General features: G+C 37.2%; 1 protein-coding gene and 1 long non-coding RNA gene across 7 annotated transcripts in view; one reads left to right on the plus strand and one right to left on the minus strand.

Moving 5' to 3' along the window:
• Positions 1-27,853, plus strand: part of PATJ (PATJ crumbs cell polarity complex component) — a 367,672-nt gene that overhangs the window by 79,119 nt on the left and 260,700 nt on the right. For all 6 annotated transcript variants that reach the window (XM_086717156.1, XM_086717157.1, XM_086717152.1 and 3 more), the window contains exons 17-18: positions 1,795-1,926; positions 24,800-25,009. In XM_086717156.1, coding sequence (XP_086573282.1) covers positions 1,795-1,926; positions 24,800-25,009 — 342 coding nt within the window. The remainder of the gene's footprint in view (positions 1-1,794; positions 1,927-24,799; positions 25,010-27,853) is intronic.
• LOC147578067 (uncharacterized) lies at positions 11,234-27,267 on the minus strand. The gene is made up of 4 exons (XR_015254750.1): positions 27,200-27,267; positions 23,712-23,765; positions 13,794-13,904; positions 11,234-11,442 (listed from the first exon to the last, which is right to left on the minus strand). It is a non-coding gene; the product is annotated as an uncharacterized LOC147578067 (long non-coding RNA).

Consider the following 27,853-nt stretch of genomic DNA (forward strand, 5'->3'; position numbering starts at 1 on the left):
TATATCTCAGGTTGGAGTATAATATCCTACATACCTTAGATGCCTTGAAATTTCTGTAAGCTTAGGTTTTATAAGTGTATGTGGTTTCTTAAAATCCTGGCTTTCTTTTCCATCTGTCTTTGTTTTTTGTTTTTTGTTTTTTTTCTATTTATCCCTATATCATCTTAGGTTCTTAAACCTTATCTGGTTAGACAACTTAACCAAAATTCTAATGCTCATTAATCATTGAGGATATTAAATGCACAGCAAAACATCAATCACATCGTATTAGGTATTGGAACTTTACTTTTTTGGAAGGTATAATGTTTTCTTTTTAAATATCATTTCCTCATATCAGACTTATATATACAGAGGTTACTGATTCAGTGGATCCCCCTAATTTCAAGTTTTGTAATTCAGGAACCCAGAAATTGTTCCCATGTTTTGATTCAATCCACCATGAATCGGGTATTGACTTTCCATGTCCTGTGGGGACAGTTTGAGATCTGGACCAACCCTAACTTTAAAAATGTTTTTGTACTTGCTCTGGTGCCTTGCTCTTCCACATTAGAGGGGCCCCCTCCCTTTGATTTCATTAAATGGATTTTCTTATGCAAGTCACTCAAAATTACATTCATAGGAACGATGCACTTTGATTTTATTTACTAAGAGCACCCAAAGTTTTAAGAAGTCTACTTTGAAAAATTAGTCCATAGCTTTATTTAGAAAGTTTCAAGGGAAATGCAAAGATGGATGATTTGTTAATGTATTGAACAAAGATTTATCAAGTGCCTAGTGCACGCCAGGCTGTATTGTGGGCTGAGCAGATAACTATCAGTAAACTCCATGGTAGCCCACATAGAATTTCCATTCTAGCCTGTCATTTTGTTAGTTGCTACAAAGAAAAAGAAGATAATTTTTGAGCTTCAGGTAGAAGTTCAGAGTATTTTGAGCAAGATAGATCATATAAAAAATAATACCATGCTATAAATAGTATTGAAAACTGAAAGCAGCTTCTCTCCTTCTGTGTAGTTGACTCATTGACCCACTATGATTTAGCTTCCTAGAATTCCCTATAGCAGTGACTTTTTTACCTGAAAGGAGGGAAGGAGTCTGGAATAGGGGGACTCAGGAGTGTGAAGTCAAGAAAAATAACCAAGGATCTCTGTATCGAATAGTTTTGCTGGCTTACGTCCTCCATCCAAGACCAGATTTTCTTTATTTCAACTCAGTGATTTTTTTTTAATCTGGTATTTAGACCTTCACAATTCACAAGGACTTGGAGTTTTTTCCACTTTGTTTTTCTAGTGAAGTTTTTCTTAACTTCCAGGAGCCAACAGAAGTGGTTTCCCTTTTGTCTTACACTAGTCTCTCTCTTTGTTGGCATCTTTCTGTCTCTCACTGTAATTGTGAATTCAGGTATTGCTACTTAAATATCTTATAAACTTTGACTTTGTATGATATTTACATTTTTTTCTTAAATCACATATTTTTTCCTTTTATGCTTCTAATGGGATGACAGACCTCATTGAAGTATAAGAGGTCAGTGTTAATATTTTGAATGAAACAGTTACTTACATTTAAAAAAAATCCAACTGTATGAACAGCCTGCATTTTTAAGTACTTGAATTTTCTTGAGGATCTTATCCTAGAGTGTGTGTACCCCAGCACATGCCCCTTTTGAAAAGATTATAAACTATGCATGCCAAAGAGAATTCCCAGTTTGAGAAGAAGCTATGAGATTCCTGATATGTTAATTCTTTTCAGAATTGAAAGGACAATATTTTGAAGCATTTATCTTCTTCGGTGTTTCAGGCTGACCACAGTGTAGATGTCCATACTGAAGATGATGATGATGGGGAATTAGCATTATGGTCTCCTGAAGTCAAGATAGTTGAACTTGTAAAAGATCATAAAGGCTTGGGATTCAGCATTTTGGATTACCAGGTATAAAAATCTATATTGAGTTTCTGGAGGGATTTGTTTGTTTTAAAGGTATGCGGAAAAGTAACTATTTAAGGAACCCACTAGGGAAAAATGAATGATTTGATGTATAATGCTATCATCCAAAGACAGGTGTTAAAATTCCCATTGTTACCTTTGCAACTGGTAGCTTTCTTAGTGAATAAAATGATGGGTGATATAATAATTGAATAGTGAGGGAAGCAATAGTTTTATACCCATGGATGCTTTTAGAAACTGGAGCTTGAAGAATTTTTTAAAATTATTTATTTTGAGAGAGAGAGAGAATGTGAGCAGGGGAGGGGCAGGGAAAGAGGGAGAGAGAGAATCCCAAGCAGGCTCCTCTCTGTCAGTGTGGAGCCTGATGACGGGCTCAGCCTCATGACCGCAAAACCACAACCCGAGCTGATATCAAAAGTCCAATGCTCAACCAACTGAGCCACCTAGGTGACCCTTCAAGAACTTTTTTATATGGAGGGATTGTTTTCCCCAGCTTAAAAAAATTTTTTTTTAATATTATTTATTTTTGAAAGAGAGAACAGGGGAGGAGCAGAGAGAGAAGGAGACACAGAATCTGAATCAGGTTCTAGGTTGTGGGCTGTCAGCATGGAGCCCAACACGAGGCTCGAACCCACGAACCGTGAGATCGTGACCTGAGCCAAAGTTGGACGCTCAACTGACTGAGCCACCCAGCTGCCCCTTCCCCAACTTTATTGAAATATGTTTCACATACCATAACATTCATGCATTTCAGGCATGCCATTTGGTTGTTTTTAGTATATTCAGAGTTGTGCAACCATCACCACAGTCTTAATTTTAGAACACTTCATCACCGCAGAAAGAAACCCCATCCACATGATAGTCATTCATTCCTAATTCTCTCTTCTCTCTCCCCTTCACATGAAGGTTTTTATTGTTTTGCTTTTCTGTTAACAGAAATGTTCTTGGTGAAATTATGTATTTGTATTTAATATAGGACACATGACATTTATTTATATGTACTCCAATTATAATTAGAGTCAAGTCACTAATGTATTTGGGAGGAGGTGTGTGTGAAAGATCCCAATAAGACATCTATCTATATGTTGTATCAGTTTACCAGCTTACAGTATTTTTAGACCTTCTGATTATCATGGGGAATTTAGAACTGTTGGCAAAAAAGCTCTTCACTTTTAAGATGCATATTTTAATACTTTAGTGCTGCCTAAACACATTGTGGTTTAATAAAGCAAAATGTACTCTATCAAAGCACATAAAATGCCAAGTGATATAAAAATCAATTTTTTTAATATAATAAGGCATTCGGGAACAGATTAAAAGAAAAATACTTTGAGCATTATGTAAGAACATTAAATTCCATATTTAGGCAGTATGATTTAAGATTACTGAAATAGATTGTTCATTTTTGCTGCATATTTCTATGCCAGATAACCCTCTCTGTTATTAGAACTTTTCTTTGGAATATTACTGAATTATGATTTGCTGATTCTAAATAATGCATAATTGGGGAGATATTTTTATCAAGAAGTATCAATACTGTAAGATTCTAGAAGCTTATATATTGGTTAATATAAGACATATAAAACAAATTTTAGGTACTACCTCAATTTTTCTTCCCCCGTATATCCTTATTACCTACCATATGGTAAATGATAAATATTTGCAGAATATTTTAAACTGAATAAAGAGAGCACATGTGTGTGTATGTGGGGGAGGGGCAGAAAGAGAGGGAGAGAGAGAATCCCTCTGACAGTGCAGAGCCCAATGCAAGGCTCAAACCCACAAGCCATGAGATCGTGACCTGAGCAGAAATCAAAAGTCTGACGCTCAACTGACAGAGCCACACAGGCACCTCTAGGTTAGCCAAAATTAACTGGAACTAAATGAACACATCCAACGAAATTTATTGTTTACCATTTTGATCATTAGGGTTTAGTTTAGAAAACACCTTTCACATGTAGTGTTAGATATTCAGGTACATTTCCATTATCATTGGAGCTATATGTATTTGCATTATTACATACAGTATTAAAATGGTCATGCTTACCCTCTTAAATGACATTATCTGCAAGCTTTATATTTCAAATATTGCCCATGTTAAAGCAGAGAAGTGTTTCAGAAATAAAAATCAAACCAAACTTCAGTAAAGGATAGAAAGAAAAGTTTGATAGTCCTTAAGAATTTAACCTCTAGTTAACAGAAGAATTCTTTTAGCAGTTCTGAGCTTTACACTTAAAAATAGTTCCAAATATGGAAAATTTCTTTCTTCACCACATTCCTGTAGGTATGACATGTAGCATACTTTGGTTTTTTGAAATTTTATTTTTATTTATAAAATTCTAGGGGCACCTGGGTGACTCAATCAGTTAAGCATTGGACTCTTAATTTCGGCTCAGATGGTAGTCTCACAGTTGTCAGATTGAGCCCCATGTGGGCTCTGTGCTGGGCATGGAGGCTGCTGCTTAGAATTCTCTCCTCTCTCTTTTTGTCCCACCCTTGCTTATGCTCACTCTAGCGTGCACACTCTCTATCTCTTTATCTCAGAAAAAAAATGCTTACATATAAATGCCAATGAGGGGTACCTGCCTGGGTGACTCAGTCGGTTACGTGTCTGACTCTTGATTTCAGCTCAGAGCATAATCTCACAGTTGATGAGATCGAGCCCTGTATTGGGCTCTGTGCTCACTGTGTGGAACCTGCTTGGGATTCTCTCTCTCCCTCCCTGCCCCCCCTCCCCCCACCCCGCTCTGCTGCTCTCCCACTTGTGTATTCTCTCTCTCTCTCTCTGTCTCTCTCAAAATAAACTTAAAAAATAAAATAAAATTCTAGGTTTTTTCCCCATCTTCCTCATAATCATCATTATGTATACAGACATTTCTGCACAAATTATATAAAGTAATTTTGCTGCAAAAGAAGTGTTAGATACTCCTTTTGTCTTTGTGCTTCTCAGAGAACTGATGGAAAAATATTTCATTTTTGAAATGCTACTTTGATTCATATTAAAGTGCTCAGCTTATTTACTTCTGTAGCTAACCCTTGGGAGAAAAAACATTCAATCTTGAACTGAACTTTTTTCTTAAGTCCATTTACTTACAGCTGTATTTGGCACGTTTTCACCATTTATCAGTGGTATGTAGAACTATTAAACACTATGACATTTAGATGACACATAAACACAATTTAAAATTTGGTTTGGGGCAAGTTAATTAATTGGTTATATTGTCTCTTGTTGTAATTAGGTAATAAATTCTAAAGTTCAAACATTTTTTGCAAGGCCAGGTGAAGGTGTAGCAAAAGTCATGAAAGGCCATGTTCCTGGCTATTATTGTATTTAATATATCCTGTATGAATTTATTAGGTAGCTGAATAGGACCAATGCAAACCCACCCCCATCTCATTCCCCCTCTTAGTACATTTAGAATAAGAATACCGTAGAAACATTTTGGCCACCAGAGGAAAGTTTTAGGACAGTGGGAGAGCTTCCCGGTGGTAAAGGACTGCATTAGCAGTATTGAAGAGATTGAAAATTTACTTTGCAATAGTAATTTCTCACCAGTTTTTCTCTAGAATAGTAAGAACTTTCTCAAGAACCTGACTAAATGATATACAGCATCTGTTGTACTGGTACTTATGCAATTTCTTCATCTATAAAATGGGGATAATGTCTAGCTCAAAGGATTGGTGTAGATTAAGTAAATTAATGTGTAAAGAAGTGGGAAATGTTAACATTACGATGGGTATATGAATATCGATAATCATCCAACTTAGAAAATAAACTACAGAAGTCTTGATATTGTCCTTTAATATATAGCTGTACTACAATATATTTGTACCCTGTCAATTTTAAGCCATCTATTTAGGAAAATTAATAAGTACATGCCTTTGTTTAGTGAAGTCTAAATTTAATTGTAAAATTACATTCTAAAATGCAGCCAACTCTTGATAAACCATATGTGAATTATCCAATTGTGGATTATTGGCCAGCAATTTGCTTTTTACATAAATTGAACTGAACCTTAGGAAAAGATGAGCGAGCAGATAAAGGATGCTGAATTGGCCATGGAACTATGGGGTGGCTTCCTGGATAGGTGAAAGTCTGGAAATGCAAAGTGGAAATACATTTTCATGAAAGGCATTTAAAACAGATTGGGACAAAGCAAAAGGAGATAGTGACAGGGAAGACATCGTAAATGTGATTCAGGTGGTAAGCCTCCTCATTAGACTTTAAGATAAAGTGATACTAGCTTTATTGGCTGGGATTTGAATGGAGGTAGAATATTTATTAGTTTCAAATATTTCTAGGCACTACTCCATGTAGTGGCTAGTTAAAATCCTATCCTATATGTGTACCATGTTAGAAGGGTCATTTGTCACTATAATATCATATCGTGTAAGATAGTGCCATGGAAAACAGTGATGTGCCTAATTTATCAAGAACATGAATATAATGGCTTAACTGTATACTCTGTTTCTAAGCAACATAAAACTTAAGAAATTTTTTATAATTTTTTAGGGTATAATTTCTTGCCAGTTTCTAGATGTGGTTTACATATTGCGCTCGAGTTATCTTTGTCTCAATCACGTAATGTCTTTATTCCTTGGAATAGTACTAATACTCATACTAATCCTAATATTAATACAACTAAAACTAATACAAATCCAGTAATAATTGCTAACGTTTACTGAGTGTTTACTGTTTGCTGGGCATTGTTCTGATTGTTTTACGTACGTATTCCTTGCAAGAACCCTATGGACTAGGTGCTATTATTATTTATTTTTTTAATGTTTTACTTGTTTTTGAGAGAGAGAAAGAGACAGAGCATGAGTAGCGGAGGTGAAGAGAGAGGGAGACACAGAATCTGAAGCAGGCTCCAGGGTTTGAGCTGTCAGCACAGAGCCCGATGCTGGACTCAAACCCACGAACCATGAGATCATGACCTGAACTGAAGTCAGACGCCTAACCAGCTGAGCCATCCAGATGTCCCATGACTTTTTTTTTTTAACGTTTATTTATTTTTGAAAGAGAGAGAGAGCATGAGCAAGGGAGGGGCAGAGAGGGAAGGAGACACAGAATCTGAAGCAGGCTCCAGGCTCTGAGCTGTCAGTACAGAGCCTGATGAGGGGCTCCAACTCATGAACCATGAGATCGTGACCTGAGCCGAAGTTGGACGCTCAACTGACTGAGCCACCAAGGTGCCCCAAGAGTAGGTGCTATTATCCTCATTTTTGAAGTGAGGAACCTGAGGCACAGAGAGGTTACATAACTAGTCCAAGTTCACACAGCTAGTATGTGGCAGAACTAGAATTTGAACTCAAGCAGTTGGCTCCCAGAGTCTATGCTTTTAGCTACCGTATTATGCTGTTCTTTTCATGATGCATGCATTTTATTACAGGAGATCTTTGTACTAAATTTATTACAGCAGATCTTCCTGTTTTTCCAGCTTGCAAAAAAATTTCATATCTTAAAGACAAGTTGCGAGATAGTATTCTCATTTTTAATGCTTATCTGGAAGTTTAGTAAGTATTAAAAATTAATATAGTGTCCTCATACACATTTTCTAAGAGCTAGTGTTTATTGTTTCCAATGAAAATAATTACAAATTTAAGTATCCTAAATTAGTGCTACTAATTTGTTGTGGGCTAGTGTTCAATAATGAAGCAATTATTAGGTAGTCTGAGTCTGTAATTTTTAATTTCTACCAAAAATCTTGAAATAAATTTAGAATTGTGTGGATTTCACCTTAGGTTGACCTTACGTATTAAAGACGGCAAGTGGATATTTTCTGGTGTTTTGATTTATGTTGAACTTCGAATAACCCCTCATGATTATAATTCACTGGAAATGTTTGACATTAGCCAATTTTTGAACATTAGCCATGATATTGCCATTCTTAGTACTTTTGAATTTCAGTGATTTAGAAGGTAAAATTTATTAACCAATAATTCTCCTTCCTCCCACATCCCAGTCCTCGTTTCTCTCCCCTCCTGATATGGACAGACTCAATTTTTGCCAAAGCCGATATTTTTAAAAGACTTTGGGTTTATCTCAGACTCTAAGATAGATAAAAATAGAAAGCATAATAGCACAGCCATTGAGAGGTGATTCACACATAAATACTGTTAGCGATATTTTAAAAAGTTGTTTGAAAGACCAAAGACGAATGATGATTCGTTAAAAATAATAGTGAAAATATTCCTCTGTATAAAAAAAAAGATTAATTTTTCTTAACAGAAGAAATGGGTTATAAAGCCCAAAGAGTATGAATATGAATGACTATAGTATTGCTGAGTCTTGGATATGGTATGGCTTAGTGTTTGTTAGAAAAACTTAGTATGTAGTTTTTGCCTGACTTTTTCCTAACTCCATTAGATGAATTCTCTTTAAAAGATTTAAAAAGTTATAGGAAGAGATTGTGTAAATTTCATGTATTTGTCATTAAATTGGCTTTATTCTAATTTTTTTTAATGTTTATTATTTATTTTTGAAAGAGAGAGACCAAATGTGAGAAGGGGAGGGGGAGAGAAAGGAGACACAGAATCCTAAGTAGGCTCCAGGCTCTGAGCTGTCAGCACAGAGCCTGACGCAGGGCTCGAACTTACCGTGAGATCATGACCTGGGCCAAAGTTGAACACTCCATTGACTGAGCCACCCAGGTGCCCCTAAATTGGCTTTTTTCTTATATGTGCAACAGAATGACTTCCTCTGAATGTAAGGAATGTTTTTTAAAATAAGTAATACATACATATGGCATAAAAATTCAAAGTACATAAAGGTATCCTGTGAAAAGTAAATCTACCTCTGACCATAGTCCCTTCACTTCTCCTAGATAAAAACTCCTGTTTTTCTTGTCTATCCTTTCAGAGATATATTATACATACAAAGTAATAAAAGTAGTAGTTTAAAAAATTTTTTTTTACATATGAATGGAGTATGTCAAACATACTTTAAGCACATTGCGTTTTATCTCAGTTATATGTTCTTTCATTTTGGTATTTATAGATCTATGTAATTCTTTTTAATAACCACATAGTATATTATTGTTGATGTATAGTAATTTATTTAACCAATCTCCTGCACCTATTTAGTGGGCATTTCAAATGTAGCTATAGTGGATATCCTTGCCATACTCTTTTGTAAAAAGGTGGGGATGATTCTTAGGATGAATTCCTAGAATTGCTCATCAAAAGAGCACATATCTTTTAAATTTTGGTACATTTTTACTAAATTGCTTGCATATAACCATTTGTGAGACTCCTATGTATTTAGACTACTTAAAATTGATGCCTTCTTATGTAGTGTCATTTCTTTAATTAGATAATTCTCTGGAAAACAAAGTCTAAGCAGGTGCCTGATTCATGAATTTGCTAATGATTTTCCATGCTATGGACAGATTAATAAGTGATAGCAATGTATAACTATTCATTTTGTTTCGACTTTATATTGGCAGTAATTGTTGTATTTATTTTAAAAATTTTAATGTTTATTTTTGAAAGAGAAACAGAACGTGAGTGGGAGAGGGGCAGAAAGAGACACACACACACACACACACACACACACACACACACACACACACAGAATCCAAAGCAGGCTTCAGGCTCTGAGCTGTCAACATGGAGCCTGACCTGGGGCTCGAACTCACAAACTGTGAGATCATGACATGAGCTCCGGTCGGACGCTTAACTGACTGAGCCATCCAGGCATCCCGGCAGTAATTAATTTATTGATTTTTGAAGCTAAGGGCATAAATGGTTTATATTCATACAATGCTGCTAGTGCCCAAAAGTCTATTCCTATTTCTTCTATCAGTTTTAATCTTGTTTATGAGAAAACTTGAGTTTATAAAGAGAAGCAATTAAGGATTTTAATTTTTGCTATTTTAGGTGAATGCTGTTAAGAATACATAGTGTTCACTAACTTGTGGAAGTCCAGTATCTTTGTGTTCTTATTAGGCGATTAGTTCATAGACTTTAAGATATAGAATTAGATAGGTATCAACATAATTTTAACATATAATACAGCCTATGTTAGTAATATTAAAAACCAATTACAAACCTACACTAATTCCAGAATCTAAGACACGGAGGATATACTATATAGCTACACTTTCATGCTCAAGGGATCTCATAACATGGACACCAATATCTTTTTGATTTTTTCTTTTGTTGCTTATGTCTTTTTTTTTTAAAGGAGTTCTTTGGGTTTACTTCACCCAGGTAGGATTAAGACAGTAAGACTAAGAAAAATGCCATCAATCTGCTACTAATGGTCGTATACATGTTCTCATAAATATATCCTCCTATAGCTTGCTGTTGAACAAACCACACATCTGCATTTAAAGGTCACTTTTGCTTAATGGAACTTGGGACTGATAAAGGCTATTCTGTGCTCATCCCTGATTCCTGTCCACATTTATTTTTATTAACATCAAAGTACTGTAAGCTTCAGTGCCAACTGGGGTGAAGATTTCTTTTCACAGAGGATTTGCTCCCTTTCCCTCTATGGGAAAGTTCTGTATCCTTTAAATCATTTTAAGCTGCTTCATTTGAAAAATAATTCTTAGTAGTGTGTTCATGGAGTGGATTGATTGTGGCTAGTGGGGAAATTCTCTCATGGCTTAAAGATTGCTTTTCAAGCCTGCGAAGTGGGTGAATGAAGGGAGCCCACTCCTGGTGTGTGGAGTTTGTACTGTGCTCAGGATGATGACTGACTTCCAAAAACCACAGTTCAGCAAGACTAAAGGCATCAGGAGACCAGAAGCCACTTAATAAGAGATCAAAGAGGCTGTGTGTATATCAGCTTGAAATCCAGATAGTACAGATCAAAAGCTTGCCTTAGCGAGGCAGCTGCAGGGGGATGAAGTTAGCAGGAGGCCCCAAAGATCTTAAGTCAGGCCTGATGTTGAACTTTACGGGAATTTCATGGCTCCTCTGGAATACGAATTTGGCAAAAAAAAAAAAAAAAAAAAAAAAAAAAAAAATCCCATTGTGTCTAATGGTGGGGAGAGAGAATAGAGGGCAGGGAGCAAATGCTCGTCAGCTGGTTGGTGCTTTCTAATAGGGTGGCTCCTCTTTTAACAAATGTTTCTGCTTTGTACTAGAAGGCAATGCTGAGGAGGAGGAGATCCTGTAAATGGTATATTTGTCATATTACCTTTCATGAGTATTTCACAAATAGCCAAACTGTAAATATTAGTGTTTATGAAACAACCACAGAGAGCTGATTTACTGCAAAACCTGGTAATTACATCTATCTTGTGAAATGCTGAACATATTCCAGGAAGTTAGTGGATATCAGTCTAGCTATGTATCTGTTTCCCATGTAATTAAAAACAGAATAATAACTCAAGAAACCATGTTGGTCTAAAGAAGAAATTCGTTCTTCAGAGCTATTTCATGCCCCGTCTTCCCCTACCTCTGCGTGTGGGTGTCTTGTAGAAGTCCTCACTTGGTTGTGATGTCAGCCTCGAGAGCCATGGCAGTAGATGACCGTCATAGCCCTTCCTAGAGTATGGCAGAAAGAGTGAATCAAAAACACCAACAGGTATTGAGAATCTGTTTTCCCAAGGCATGGTGATTTGTACTGCTCTGCCCTGTGTGTGGGTGTCATTTGGAGCCAGGCAGTGATCCAGAGAAGCCATGCTATTCCCAGTGAGGGCTGGGAAGTGTGCTGCCTCCTTCTGGTACCAAAGGCCTAATTTGTTAATGATGCATGAAAGGGGATTGGCTGCCTGATCTTTACATACCATGTTCTAGGGCTCAGGTTTCCCTTTCAGCTGTTCCCTTCGTATTTTACTTTAGTCAGATGTTACATTCACCCGTATGCCACTGTGAACACATAGGATGGTTAACAGCACTAGCTTAGGAGTCAGGACCAGGATTTTCATTCTGGCTGTGACTCCCTAGGACTTTGGACAGGCTTGTTAGTCTTCCTTATTCTCAGTTTACTAAAATAATAATCTCTAAGATAGAAATCGTATTTGCCTTATAGAGTTATAAATATTAAATAAAAGATGCATATAAATGCCCACACTTTCTAGGCATAAAATAATATGTTACCAGTTACTGAAAAATGATGACGATTCAAAAACATAGAATCTGAGCACACAGTGACTATACCTGTTACTCATTGTCTCCCTCAAAAAAAAATTATTGTTCAGGGGCACCCGAGTGGCCCAGTTGGTTAAGAGGCTGACTTTGGTTCAGGTCATGATCTCACTGCTCGTGAGTTCAAGCCCCGCGAGCCCCATGTCAGAATCTGCTATGAGCGCAGAGCCTGCTTCAGATCCTCTGTCTCCCCCTCTCTCTGTCCCTTCCCCACTCTCACATGCGTGCTCGCTCTCTTTCTTTCAAAAATAAATAAACATTTAAAGAAAGTGTCCAGGGGCGCCTGGGTGGCACAGTCGGTTAGGCGTCCGACTTCAGCTCAGGTCACGATCTCGCGGTCCGTGAGTTCGAGCCCCGCGTGGGGCTCTGGGCTGATGATGGCCCAGAGCTTGGAGCCTGCTTCCGATTCTGTGTCTCCCTCTCTCTCTGACCCTCCCCCCCGTTCATGCTCTGTCTCTCTCTGTCTCAAAAATAAATAAATGTTAAAAAAAAAATTTTTTTTTAAAAATAAAATAAAATAAAAAAATAAAAAAAGTGTCCATTTAGTATGACCTAGTATGGGGTATATAAAGATGAAAAGAGATATTTATAGAACTTTAACAAATATATACTGAGTATCTTCTATGGCAGGCACTGTTCTAGACAGGAAGAAGATAGTAGTGAACAAAGTAAATCATAGACTCTGTGTCCTCATGGAATTTAAATTCAATCGGGAGTAGAGAGTCAGTGGATAAATAAACATATGTTAAATATAATAAAGGGAACAGACTTGAGAACAACTCTGTATAATACATTATGGTTTTAGTGGTGCTGGAAGTAAGACTGAGGCTCTGTGATGATTGTTTCTTAGGATTCAGAGGGGCCTCACAGGGAACTGAGGTATGCCTTGTAGACAAACAGGTAGTGGACACTCCAGGCACAGGAATTTCCTGTCCTAGAATTGATTACTTGGTCCTTATTTCAAGTCTTTTTTTCGTTAGTATCTGTTAACTATGTATCTAAATTTGTCAGTTTTATTCCTTTTAATGAAAAATCCTTTGAGAAACTTTGTGTTCTCATATTTTATATGGAAAACAGGACTCACATTTCACATGGTAAAAATAGTAATTATGAATTATGTACTGCTTACTCTGTGTTGCACATTAAGGCCTCGATATACACATAAACTGATTTAATCATCCCTACCACCCCATGAGGTAGGTCCTGTAATCATCTTCATTTTATGACTTAAGAAAATGGCAAGAGGTTAAGGAATTTGCTCAAAATCACCCAATCAGTGGGTGGAGCTGGGCTCCTAAGTCTGTGCTCTAGTAGTGTGATAGGAACAACATTGATTCTTCATGACTGTGGCTTAACACCATGATAAAAGACCAAAAAATTTCCAGTTGTCTTTCCAGAGAAAAATACTTACTACAATTCCAAAAGGTTTACTTGAGATCATTTCTGAATCTTGCGGTCCCTCGCCTCTACTCTTCCCACTTGGCCTGTGCTTTTGAGAGACCTGGCGGCTTTCTTACCACCAGAGAGTGCAAACTATGTGTGTTGCATCCTAGATTTTCCAGCAGGACTCTGTGGCCTTTGTTCCTGAACAGTTTCAGAGTTGGCAAAGTTTTATTCTGCACGTTGCATGCTACATACTACAGAGTATTGGTTGCCCTTTCAAGGATTAAAAAAAAAAAATCACAGAATTTTTTCTCAAGAGTGAATGGCATCCTGTGTCCTTGCTATGGCTATGCTTGTCAGCATACCTCCCAGCCTGGAGATGGCTCCTGTCTTTCAGTGTCTGCTTCAAGAGAGAAGGAGGGCTGAGGATGCCGTGCTGCTCTGAGCTTCTCTTCTGATGCCGAGATCTTCGTAACCTGGAGAGTGTAGGGTCAGCTCTTTATTTCCGTGTGTTACCACATAAGCATCATATCACAAATAGTTCAGTAGTTGATAGAACTGTTGGTTTAAATCACACATGCTCAGTTGAATTTAGAAGACTGTAAACTCAGTGGTAATTGTTAACTCCTCAATCTCCTATTTCCTACTGACTTCTCCATCATCATCTTCACAGTGATAACCATAGAATAGGATTAGCGCTTATGAAGTGCTTGCTGTGGACTTATAAAGCCCCTTATGTGACCTGTGTCATTTAATGCTTTGCACAACTCTATGAAATCTGTACTGTTGTTCTTCCCAGTTACAGATGAGAAACCCAAGTCTCAGCTAGTATTTCTAAATGCTTAGGCTGAGAATGATTTGTATGGAAAATGAAAATAAATTCCAAAATTAACATTAGAAAAGCTTTTACAAATTTTATGTGTCTATACTTGCCCTGCATCATAGTAGATTTAAATTTCTGTAGTTTTTTCCTTGGATGATATTGCAATATTTATTTATAAATTCATTTTCTACTTAGAAAATTGTAAAATACACATATCATAAAATTTACCATCTTAACCATTTTTAAGTGTGCAGTCCCATAATGTGAAGTATATTCACATTTCAATCAATGGCATTTTTTTTTCAGCTACTGTAATTTTAATAGAGGGTATGAGTCTGTACTTGAGTACTACTGTCTGCCTAGTGGACTTTCCAGACAAATGAGGGGACTTACAGGTAAAGAACATTTGTGTTGTTGATTTTGTTTTATTTTCCTTAAAACCAGCAAAAGTCCTGGGCCAGGAGTGAATGGGAAACAATTACAGCATGACAAAAAATTTTCAGTAGATGAAACCTTCAAGCAACAGATCTAATATCCAAGGAAAATATCTAATCAGAGACTAGAGGGGGATAAAAGAAAGCAATAGTCTTCAAGAAGCAATTTCCATGGGACTCCTGGTTGAACCATTTAAATTATTATAGGGCTTAAAATAGACTTGAAGTACCAAGCTATGCAGAATAAAATTATGTGCAAGCTTCTGTATTTTTTTTCCTGTTTGCAATATATTTTGAATTTTTAGCAAGTTTCTCTGTCCAGTTCTCTTTCATTGCACTTTTAATTGCCTCACATGCTGTGCTTACTGTGCTGCTCAGGGACTGTTCGGTTCTATGTATGATGCATGGAAAAATCTATTCTTAATGCCTAATGGTATTTAGGAAGTAATAAGACACAAGAAGCCAGGAACCATATCAGTTTAATCTATCTTGAGTGCACTGAATGTATTTTGTGGGTACTTTGAACACGATGGTGTTGCGGTAATTGGTACGATTAGTGTAATACTTGGCTATATTATAAAATAGTTAAAAATGGGATTAAATTCTAATAAGGTAGCTTGCCCATTATTCATCAAATCATTTATTTATTGCCTTGCATTCACTATAAATACATTTATTTCTCTTTCCTAAAAGTAAATGCTTAGCTTGTTGGTCAAATCAGAAGCTCTTTGAGTATAATTAATTACATCCCACTATCTTAAACCAGAACTATGTTAGTGATTTTAATTCAAGTAATAGTCCCTGACATGTCTTTGTTGCAATCTAAAAATCGCAAAGGGAAAAACATAAGTTGTTTTAAGATTCAACTTATTAAAAAAAAAGGCACATGTCATAAACATTTTGTCATATGTTTCATTTTGATGGTACAGTATCCAAGAAGTTAGATCTTATGTAGTCGGTGGCCTTTTTATGAGTTCTTAAAAGACCCCACTAACTGAAATTATACCATATTTGTGACCAGAGTGTACATCTTTTTCATTACTGAAGCTGTGTTTTGAATTAACTTCCATCATTCTCTACTTTTTACAGTGGTTTTCTGAATGTTTTGGTAGAAATTAATGACAAATTTGACTCAAGATTGTCTGTCAAATTTAGTTACAGGATTTTGGAGTTGGGGAAACAGATCCTAACTGTCATGTATCCAGTGTTCTCATTTTACAATTGAAGAAACTGACTCAGAGAAATGAACTTCTGAAACTATACACAGCCAGGCTGGCACCAAGCTGGGGCTCAAAACTTGTCCCCTGACCTCTAATCCATACCCATCCTACCACTAGTGGATTGAATAGCTGTCTTCCTTGTCTTTCTCTCCTATGTATATTTTCTCCTTAAAAAAAAAAAAAACAAACAAAAAAAAAACTTTGGATTCCTGTTTTCTGATTGACGTTGCTCACAATGGAAATTTTAATTCATGCCAGCTGTACCTCAGAGCTTCTGCAGATCACTGTTTTTTTTTCCTGTGTGTGTGTGTGTAAAATAAACTTTCCTTTGCCTTTCTTTGTACCAGTTGCTTCTTCCGTCTACCTCCAGGATGGAGAAGTTAGTGGTCTCCCTTTTAAATGTAATGGTTTCTTTCAGTGTTCTCCATTTAGTAACTTCCTTGAGATCGTTGAAAATCTACTTATTTACGTTTTAACTTAATACTCTTTTGAGATCAAAGATTTTTTTTTAATGTTTCTTTTATTTATCTTGAAAGAGGAAGTGTGATCAGGGGAAGGGCAGAGAAAGAGAGAATCTCTAGCAGGTTCTGCACCATCAATGCAGAGCCCAATATGGGGCTCAATCTCATGAACAGAGAGATCATGACCTGAGCCAAAATCAAGAGCTGGATGCTTAACTAACTAAACCACCCAGGCGCCCCTAATACTCTTTAGTTCAAATAATAATGGCCACATTTAAGAGTATGCTCTTCAAGAAACAAATACTTGCTGCTTGCTACTTTTATAGTTTTCTCTCAGTTGAACATTACTGATTTGGAACAATTCTCTGATCAAATATTTCATAGCTACCTACTTCATGTTATCCAGAAATTATGTAGATTCTTTAAAATTATCTTTGAAATATACTTCCTCACACTGATCTGAGTATTTGTGGAGTTAGGCTCAATAGCCTAATTCTGTGATAATGTATACCAAGACATTGAATTCATTGATTAGGATATCTGTTCATTTGTAGAGCACTTTCTATTTCATAATTATTTAGGTTGTATTCCTAGTCTTTTTTTTTTTTTTTTTTAATCATTTCATTTTGATGAAGGACTCCGGTAATATGGGAGAGCAGTTATTTTGGTGTGGTGAGCTGTACAGCAGCAAAGAACTTTAATAATTAAACTACTTAGAGTAATTAAATGTAGGATTAAGACTATATGACTTAACCATATTTCCTCTCATGAGTTTACATAGGCCAATTTTATATTTTAATATACTGTACTCAGTTAACAGTGTCAAAATTATCAAAGGTAAAGCAATTTATACACATTTTGAAAATTATTGAAGTGTAGTTGACATACAGTGTTATGTTAGTTTCAGGTGTACAATATAGTGATTTGCCAATTCTATACATTACTTATTGCTCATCATGATAATCGTAGTCACCATCTGACTCCATACAACAATATTACTGACTGAATATATTCCCTATGCTGTACTTTTTGTTTTTGTGACGTATTTGTTTTATAACTAACTGGAAGTTTGTACCTCTTAATCCCCTTCACCTATTTCACTGATCTTCCTTCCTACCTCCCATCTGGCAACCACAAGTTCTCTGTATTTGACAGTCTGTTTGTTTAATTTGTTTTTTAGATTCTACCTATAAGTGAAATCATATGGCATCTGTCTTTCTGTGTCTCACTTATTTCACTTAGCATAATGGCCATCCATGTTGTTGAAAATGGCAAGGTTTCATTCTGTTTAATGGCTGAGTAATATTCCACTGTATATATATATACCACATTTGCTTTATTCATTCATCTATTGATGGACACTTGAGTTGCTTCCATATATTGGCTGTTGTAAATCCCGGCAATGGGATTAGGGTATTTATTTTTAATTTTTTGAGGAACCTCCATACTGTTTTCCACAGTGGTTACACCAATTTATATTCCCACCAACAGTGCATGAGGGTTTCCTTTTCTCTACATCCTTGCCAACACTTGTTTGTCACTTCTCATCTTTTCGATACTAGTCATTCTGACCAGGGTAGGATGATATTTCATTGTAGCTTTGATTTTCATTTCCCTAGTTATTAGTGATATTGAGCATCTTTTCCTGTGTCTGCTGGCCATCTGTATATGTTTTTTAGGAAAATGTTCAGGTCCTCTATCCATTTTTTCGTCAGTTTCTTTTTGGTGTTGAGTTGTGTAAGTTACATATTTTGGATATTAACCCCTTATCAGATATATTATTTGCAAACACTTTCTCCCATTTGCTAGGTTGCCTTTTGTTTTGTTGATTATTTTTTTGCTGTGCTGAAGTTTTTCATTCTGGTATAGTCCCAATAGTTTATTTTTAGTTTTGCTTTCTCTTGCCTGAGGAGATATATCCATAAATACGTTGGTAACGCTGATGTTTAAGAGATTACTGCCTGTGTTTTAAGAGTTTTATGGTTTTGGGTCTCACATTTAGATCTTTAATCCCTTTTGAATTTATTTTGTGTATGGTGTAAGAAAGCAGTCCTTTCATAGAGCATGTAACTGTCCAGTTTTCCCAGCACCATTTATTGAAAAGACTATTTTTTCCCAATTGTATATTCTTGCAGCTTTTGTCTAGATTAATTGGCCATATAAGCATGGGTGTATTTCTGGGCTCTCTATCCTGTTCCATTGATCTATTAGACACAGGTTTTTTATCTGAAATAAAATATGCTCTTTCTCAATGCCATTCTACTATAAAAATTCATATTCCATTTCCTTAATGCTTTTAAAAGTTAGGGTATTAAATATAGAATGAAAAAATAATCAAAAAGTTGTTCTTTATTTTGAATTCATGTAGTAAGGTCATTGTTTACACCTTGATATCTATTTTTCTACATTGGAGTAATACTACAAAGCATATACATGTTAAATGTCAGAATAGTCCAGGGTATACGTCTCATGTTCCTCTTTAAAAAATACCTCTTACTGATGCACTGGCCAATTTTATTAAATGTGACCACTTTTCTTGTTTATTTCTTCTCTCTAACATTCCCTGCTCCATGCCTTTCCGGTGAGCTTGCCGTCGCTGCTTGCTTGTATTGGTAGTTTTGCTTATGTGACAGCTTCATGGCTAGAGCTCCCCACATCTTCAGGTTGATAGCCGTCTCTCACAGAGCCTACATTTCAACTGAGCCACCATTCTGCCCCAGGTGATGCCCCTGCACCTTGCCTTATCTTATGTGAACTCTGATCTCTTTGATCTGTGGGAAGGTACACAAATATTCATATACTACATTTTATAGACATTGTAGAAACTTGGAATCCTATCCATTTGGGCATAATTATTGTCACATGTATGTATCCCTTCATGTAAAGGTGTCTTCAGGTCATCAAATGAATGGATTCTTGAGAAAGTAGGTATAAATTAAAATTTGGCAAACAAATGCATGTTTTATTTGTACATGGCAGCCCAGCTCTACATTCTGTGCTAAACTAACTTCATCAACTAGGTACTGGTATATAAACCTGTATATATATATAAACGTAAGGGCCTCAGTTTACACACTTTGGCAAGGTAATAAATATATCTTCTATCAATTTGCCTTCTTTCAGTACTAATTCGTTTGGCAAGTACTTGAAGATAGGGAAGCTGCATCACTTAGTGGCTAAGAGTGTCAACCCTGGAACTTTACCAGGTGGTTTAAATTCTGCCTCTGCCATTTCTCAACTGTGCGCCTTGGGTACTTTTCCTCTGTCTTAGTTTTCTCATCCTGAAAGTAGGGATAATAATGGTACTTACCTCATGGTGGTGTGAAGGTTAATAAATGAATTCTAGTAAGATTCCTAGAACATTCCTGGCATGGCAAACACTCAGTAAGTGCTAACCATTGTTCCTATTCATATATGACGGGATGTGGCCCTTGCCTTTGACTTAACAGTCCAGTGAGGAGAGAGAAGGTAAATAGTTTACCATTCAATATTTCAACTACTATTCAGTACCTTCCATATGGCATTCACTTTAGTAGGTCCTGGAAATCAGCTAATAAGTAAACACACCCTCGCTCTCATGAAGCTTATTTTTTTTTTTTTAATTTTTTTTTCAACGTTTATTTATTTTTGGGACAGAGAGAGACAGAGCATGAACGGGGGAGGGGCAGAGAGAGAGGGAGACACAGAATCGGAAACAGGCTCCAGGCTCTGAGCCATCAGCCCAGAGCCTGACGCGGGGCTCGAACTCACGGACCGCGAGATTGTGACCTGGCTGAAGTTGGACGCTTAACCGACTGCGCCACCCAGGCGCCCCGAAGCTTATTTTTAATAGATAAGACAGTTAAAATAATTTCTGAAAAATGCCAGAAGTGTTATAATAGAGAAAATGCAAGGTGCCATGGATACATCTAACAAGCAGGAGACCCAACTTATTTTAAGAGATATGGGACAATAAGGAAAACTATATTATGACAAATGCTATATGGAAGTCCTCTTCTAGAATTAGGGGATCACAAGAGGAGAAAGTCAGGGAAGGCTTCCCATTGGTGGAAACACTTGAGTGGACTCTGATGGTGAAAAGGTAGATAAGTGGCAGTGGAGCAGAGAAAGTATTCCTGGCAGATGGACTGGTTTGTCGGATGTCAGGCAACACATCAAAGCATTTCACAGTCGCTGGATTTCAGTAGTTCTGTATCTTTGGGACGATGTGCGAAGCAAATGGAAATGGGCAGTCTCACGTGTAGGGAGAGCGATAGGAGCCTAGACTCCTCTGCACATCTGAAGGAATTGCTCTCACAAGCAGTTAAGACATGGTCCGAAGGCAATTGGGTGTCACTGAAGTGTTTCAAATAGAGAAGAAATTATGACCACATTTTAAATTTAATTTTTATTTATTTTTTAAAATATTTATGTTTGAGGGGGAGAGAGAGAGCAAGAGCAAGTGAGGAAGGGAGGGGCAGAGAGAGGAGGACAGAGGATCCAGAGCAGGCTCCGCATTGACAGCAGACAGCCCCATGCAGGACTCAAACTCACAAACTGCAAGATCACGACCTGAGCCGCAGCCAGACGCTAATCGACTGGGCCACCCAGGCGCCCCTCATCACATTTTTATTGTTAAAGATCATTCTTTTATTTCTGTGGAAAATAAACTGATGGGAGCAAGAGTGGAGACAGTGAGACAAACAGTTGCAGAGGCAAGAAATAATGAGAAGCTGAACCAACTTAGTTGTGGCAGAAATGGAGAGAAAGGGTCAGGTAGAAAAGATAGAAGTTCAAATTGACATGCCTTAGCTAGCAACTCAGTGGAGGGGTTAGGGGAGAGGGATTAAGTGAGTGCTTGGGTAAGTGGTAATGCGAGTCAGGGATTATGGGAGGAGAGAAGTCTGTCAACTTGGATTTCCCCCAACATGGAAACATCCTGTGTTTATAACATCAAATGTTAGCATCACTTCAAGAAACCTCAAAAATTCTTATGTGCACTTTTCTTCAGGCAGGCACAGTGATTGTATGCACTTACAGACCAGGTATTTGGATTCTCAGGATTTCATTGCTAAGTAGTGAGAAGAATTCAAGTCAGATCTCCTGTCTTGGTCTGGCATTCTGAGGGAAGTTAGCTGTCCTTAACTGATTGTCTTTATTTGCTAATAACTGATTGTCTTTATTTGCTAATATTTTTAGGAGCTGTAGGGGACAAGTTTCATAAATGGTTAAGTTGAAGCAAGCATATGGAATACTGTTATAATGTGTACAATAATATAAGGCTTTTGAAGAAAGAAGAAGAACCAAATCCTTCAGAAGAGAGTAGTTGTCATAGTAAAAGATGCTGTTTCTTGTGTTCTGTGATTGGTCTTTAGTGCCCTCTATTGACTGCTTAGTCTAAAACAATGTCTTGATTTTGGAAGACCATGTTCCTTGCAGTGTTATTTACCACAATAGGAAAAATCAGAGGTTTTAAAATCATGAGAAATGGTCATAAGAACTGATGGGAACTTAAAAAAAATTTACATGGGGTCTCAAAGTTGGGTAGAGGTCTTTAGAAACAACCGTTATAACATTTTGTTTGCTACAACATGGGTATGATACTGTGGGCTAGATTTTTCAGAAAACAGGCCTTTCTGATGATGAGTAGCCTAAATCGGGCTGGTTTTTAAGCATTTTTAATGCAGCGAAGCCTCAAGGACAGCAGTCGCCCCAGTAGGCAGTAGCAGCTGCTGTTTTTCCATAGGGCGGCTGCTGCGTGTGATGCCCCATGAAAGGAAATGACTGTTACTCATTAAAGCAACTTCATTCGGCTACATAGGAAATCACACAGTTAGAAAAGTCATCACAGAAAATGAAATAGTGATTATGCATAATGGGGCATCTTCAGAAATGGATGGCTTTTCTTTCTTTTTTTTTTTTTTTAAATGACAAAGACGCTGCCATTGGGTTCTCTCCTCCAGGAAAAGCAGTGGTAGATCGGACTTAGTCTTCAGAATAACTAGAGGTCTAAGCCTGAATAAATTTTAGTAAGGAAGCATACCTGGTGCTAGCTTGAGGTCTAAAGAAGACTGCGCTTTGTATAAATGAATGCTCACCACGACTTTTCTGTAATAAGGCAAATGTGTTAATCATTCTATTTCTATTATTTCCTGGTTAATCTTTCTTTCAAATGTTTCTGATTATCATTTCAGCTGGTTGCATTTTGAAAACCTGTTCACCCAGTTGAGGTTAAAAATAGTACTTTCTGATTTGGTGTTCTATGACTCTGCAAAGAGATTGCTCACGCCAACCTAGTGAAATCATTTATTTGCTTTTGGTATATTTTACTGTTGCATTTTTCCCTAAGAAAGTTTAGTAATTATTAAAATGAAGTAATGCTAGCTGCTTTCTGGGCATTTCATGAGAGGAATATGCTATTATGTAGTTTCCCTTCCCCCCTAATAAAAAAGCCTTTCATCATAAACTGACATCCTAAATGAAGGACATAATTGTACAGCTTATTTATTAGTGTGTCAGACTTAAAATGTAATGGTTTCATATTTCAGAATGAAAAGTGTGTTGTGATTCATGGTTGCTGGTGACAAAACAGACAGCTCTTTTATATCTGCACTGATTGCCTGCTGATATACCACTGTACTTTTTTTTTTTTGTTCTTTTCTCTTCTCTTCCTATGCAATAGCTCCCTCTACTTGAAAATATTGGTGTAATTATAGTTTAGCACTATGTACTTTATTAGTGAGTACTCATGACTATTTTTACTTTCAGTCCTTTTCCTATGTATGAGGTGTTCTACATCAGGGCATGTTAGAAATTTACCAAGAGTATCTTGACCTTGGAGCAGAAGAGCAAGGTTAAGGAGAGTAATGACAGTTATGTTTGAAGGCATTTTTCAAGGAATTAGCTGTGTGGCTTTTGTTGATTTAAACATGATATATTTGGTTAAAATTCCATATAGTACTTGAAAATGAACTCTGATGTCGAAAGCACAGAGGTATGGAAAACTGGATCAGAACACTTCAAAAGAACCATCAGTCATATCAAACTGACAAAGCCTGGAACTTGGCAAATTCTCACTTTGCTGAGCCTTCTGATTCTAACACAAAACATGACAGTTTCTCTTGTATTTGTCGGGAAGGGTTCAACAGTAGTAGAATCTCATGTTACTACATCTTGACTTTATGGAATAATATGTGCATTATGAAACTGTAGGAACAAAATAGACAAAACAAGTGTCATGATTGGGATTTATTTTTTCTCTGTAGTACCATTATTTTAAAGTGGGGCAAGTGGCAGAGCCTGATGGTCTAGAGTAAGAACCTAGGAGCCAGACTGGCTGAGTTTGAATCCTAGCTCTGCTACTTACCACGTGGGTAATCTTGGCAAGTTTCCTGAACTTTCTGAGCCTTAGTTTCCTCATCTGTAAAAACAGAGACAAGTGTTAGTGTAAAGCACTTTGAATAGAGCCTGGCACATAGTAAGTGCTGTATATGAGTGTCCAATAAAATAAAAAAATAATGGACTATAAACTGGTTATTAACCAAATGTATTTATTGAATGTCAACATTATCTTTAGTGCTGCTTAATAAAAAGAAAAACGGGGCCTTCCCAGTAGATGGGAGAGCTTTTCACCTTGGTTTTGTTGGCAAAGTGACGCTCATTTTCTTACATCAGAATAGTTCTCACCTAGGGGTCCCTATATCATGTTATAGATTATAAATTATAATTATGTTATTTTTTTTTAACATTTATTTATTTTTGAGAGACAGGGAACACGCAGAGGAGGGGCAGAGAGAGAGGGAGACACAGAATCTGAATCAGGCTCCAGGTTCTGAGCTGTCAGCACAGAGCCCGATGTGGGGCTCGAACTCACAAGCTGTGAGACCATAACCTGGGCCGAAGTCGGATGCCTAACTGACTGAGCCACCCGGGCGCCCCATAATTATGTTATTTTCAAAATACTTTTGTCATGCAGTTGGATATTCCATGGATTCCGTGTCTGTTTTGAACTTCGTTGATTTAACAGGAGGATTTTATACTGGTGCAATACATAAAAATGAAGTACCATTTACCATAGTATACTTCTCTTAAAGCCTATTTATTGCCCAAGAGCAGACTTGTCTTTAGTCTATAATATGGACGCTTGAGGATGTCAGAGAATCTTACTCAACTGTCCATAGACTTGTGGTCCAACAAAATAGCAGTTTTCAAAAGTTTAAAGAAGAAATTTGTATGTATTGAACCCTCAGATATGTAACTGAAATTGTTAGGATTATGTTTCCACCTTGATAGAAGCTGATATTTGTGTGGATGTATAGAACGATATTTTAACAGAAGAATTTGGAAGACTATCACCAGAATGCTGGACACTTATAATAAATAGTCAAATGAGAATCATGAATACATGTATTTTCAGAAATGCACTCATTGTTTCTTCTTTACTTGATCCTTTAGGACCCTTTGGATCCCACACGATCAGTGATTGTGATCCGTTCCCTGGTGGCAGATGGTGTTGCAGAAAGAGCAGGAGAACTCTTACCTGGAGACCGCCTGGTTTCAGTCAACGAATACTCTTTGGAGAACACCACACTTGCTGAAGCCGTGGAAGTGTTGAAAGCCGTACCACCAGGCATTGTACGCCTTGGCATCTGTAAGCCCTTGGTGGTGAGTGTTCAATTGTGTTACTATAGGAAGTGATAATAGTGTAATAGTTGAGAACATGGATTTGGAGACAGATGCACCTGCTTTCAAATCCCTGTTCCACTGCTTACTCTCTGTGTATCCTAGGACAAATTTCTTATGTCCTTGACTTAAAAAATTAGCAACATAACGTCTACCTCGTAAGATTTGGGGGGACTAAAGATTATGTTCATTAAGTGCTTAGCACATTACATAAATAGTAGCTGCTAACGTTACTAGTCCTCCTACCACTTTTACTATTATTTTTAGCTTCATGCTTTTAGCACAGATCTGTAAGTTCTCATCACATTCCTTATGATATAAATTAAAATCTGTGCATTTTAACTTTCACTTGGGAATGATGTTGAGATGTCATGGTAAGTTGAAATCCAAGTAACTATATCGTTTTAACATACAGATTTGAGATTTTAATCCACTTTTCTGCCCATCAAAGTGCCTCATAACCCCTAGGATCTAGAAGTCTATGTGGCCAAGTCATCTTTAAGTGCTCTTTCTGCGTAATCTTCTTTTTGGGTGGCGGGCATATGGAGCCCAACATGGGGCTTGAACTCACGATCCTGAGATCAAGACTTGAGCTGAGATCAAGAGTTGGATGCTTAACCAACTGAGTCACCCACGCACCCCTTTCTGTTTAATCTTTTATTTATGTTTATTTTTATTTTGAGAGAGAGACAGACAGAGACAGTGTGTGAGTGGGGGAGGGGTAGAGAGAGAGGGAGACACAGAGTCTGAAGCAACCTCCAGGCTCCGAGCTGTCAGCACAGAGCCCGATGTGGGCTTGAACTCCACAAGCCGCAAGATCATGACCTGAGCTGAAGTTGGATGCTCAACCAATTGAGCCACGCAGGCACCCCACTTACTGTTTAATCTTTTGTATGGGGTCAGATTAGTGTTTATGACTGAGGGCCACATTACACTTAGGGTGCTTTTGAGGTTCCCCAATTAACAAAATACTTCAAGATAATTTTCAAGCAGTATGAAAATATTATTGAGTGCTTACCATATGTCAATATATTAAACGCTTTATATGCATTAACTAATTTAATGCTCTTGGCAACTTGAAGAGGTAGTTCTTATTACCCTCATTAGAGATGAGCCTATCAAGACACAGAGAATTGAGCATCTTATCCATAGTGATCTAACTAGTAAGAGACAGAGTATAAACTCAGCAAGGTGGCCTCAGACCCTGCACTGTTAGCCACAGTGCTATATATTTAACTTGTTGCTACCTTGGTTTGCATAGCTTGTCTGAAACAGACAGATGGTCTTCATAGAGTGCCAGGACTGGATTTTAAAAAACCTGGACTCTGTTTCTAGCTTTCTTATGAGTTAGCCTAGTGGGTTTCAACTCAAAGATATGTAATATACTTAATCACCTGGGAGGTGGTTAAAATGCAGTTTTCCAGGTCCTACCCTCAGAGATTTTCATCTAGTCATTGTGATGGCTATTTAGGGATCTGCCTTTTCAGTGAATCACCCATGTAATTCTGACGCCGAATTTCACACTTGGAGAAATATCATACTAGGAATTTGATGATAGGTACACCACTCTTCTTCCCTGAGCCTATTTTTTCATTTCTGAAAAGACTGAACAATCCTAGAGAACTCCTAATATCTTTAAGAACTGCATCAATATACTACATGAGTATGTTAACATACTACATGTGTCCATAAGTATAGGTAGACGCAGATATGTTCATATATAGATATAGATTCCTGTATTTATGTACTGGGGAAACTCATGGCCTTCATGAATTTCCCATAAAGATGCTGGTATATTATACTATCCAGCACTCTAAATATTTCAAAATGGAGTATAGCACACAGCTAATCAAGTTCTCGACTTTGTATTGCATATTTGCTGTTTGACTGTTGCCGTAGCCAACACCATGAGATGCCTGGTTTGATCTCTGGACAAATTAAGTTGGTGGGGGGGAGGAGTGTGATATTGTTATATGGGCTCTCATCTTCTTGGTATTCGCATTGTGGGGGGGAATTTCATATAGATTTTACCCGATGATTATTTGCCTAGTTGTTTGGGCTGCCAGAGGAATTCCCAAACTATTTATGTCCTGGAGGACTTGGACGGCATGACTTTACTGTGAAGCAGTTTAAGGGAAGTGTCAGGTAGTGTAAAAAAGAGAACTTAGTTACCAGTTGGGTGTGGATTCCTGTGCTGCTCCTGGCAGAGGTAGGGCTGCAGAGATTTCAGGATATCAGAGCCACATTCTGATAGGGTTTTGGAATGTAGTAATTGTGAGGTAGACCTTTGCCTAGGCTTTTCCCGGTGAGTAGAAGTCTTCCAGGATACCTGGGAGCGGGAAGCCACAAAAGGGATGAGGAGAAAGGTCACTTTCAGGATGGTAAAAAATTCTTAGTGGAACGACCATTGATTCCTTCTTTAACATCTGGGCACTTTTAGCAAAACTGTTTGCTCACGAGCTGTAAATAGTGATGTGTGGATCTTCTCTGAGGTCTCTTTCTCTCTTGTCCACTTGGTGGTCACTTACCTGATCACATAAAGTTTACTGAGCTTTCAACTCAGTCCTCGCAGAAGTGGGGTAGAGAGTGTGAAGAAGGTGGCCCAAAGTCAGCTTGGGGCAGAAAGACTATGAATATATAAAAGTTAAGAGAACGTGACTTTTTTTTATTAAGTCATATATAGATATACATTATACAAATATAACATATTTATATATTTTCATGTTAACTGTGAATGGGGCTTATCTTTTCATTTTTTTAACGTTATTTATTTAAAAAAATTTTTTTTAATGTTTGTTTATTTTTGAGAGAGACAGAGCGTGAGCG

This window comes from Puma concolor, chromosome C1 (genome assembly GCF_028749965.1).
Source record: "Puma concolor isolate L17-30 chromosome C1, mPumCon1.1.hap2, whole genome shotgun sequence".
Lineage (NCBI taxonomy): Eukaryota > Metazoa > Chordata > Mammalia > Carnivora > Felidae > Puma > Puma concolor.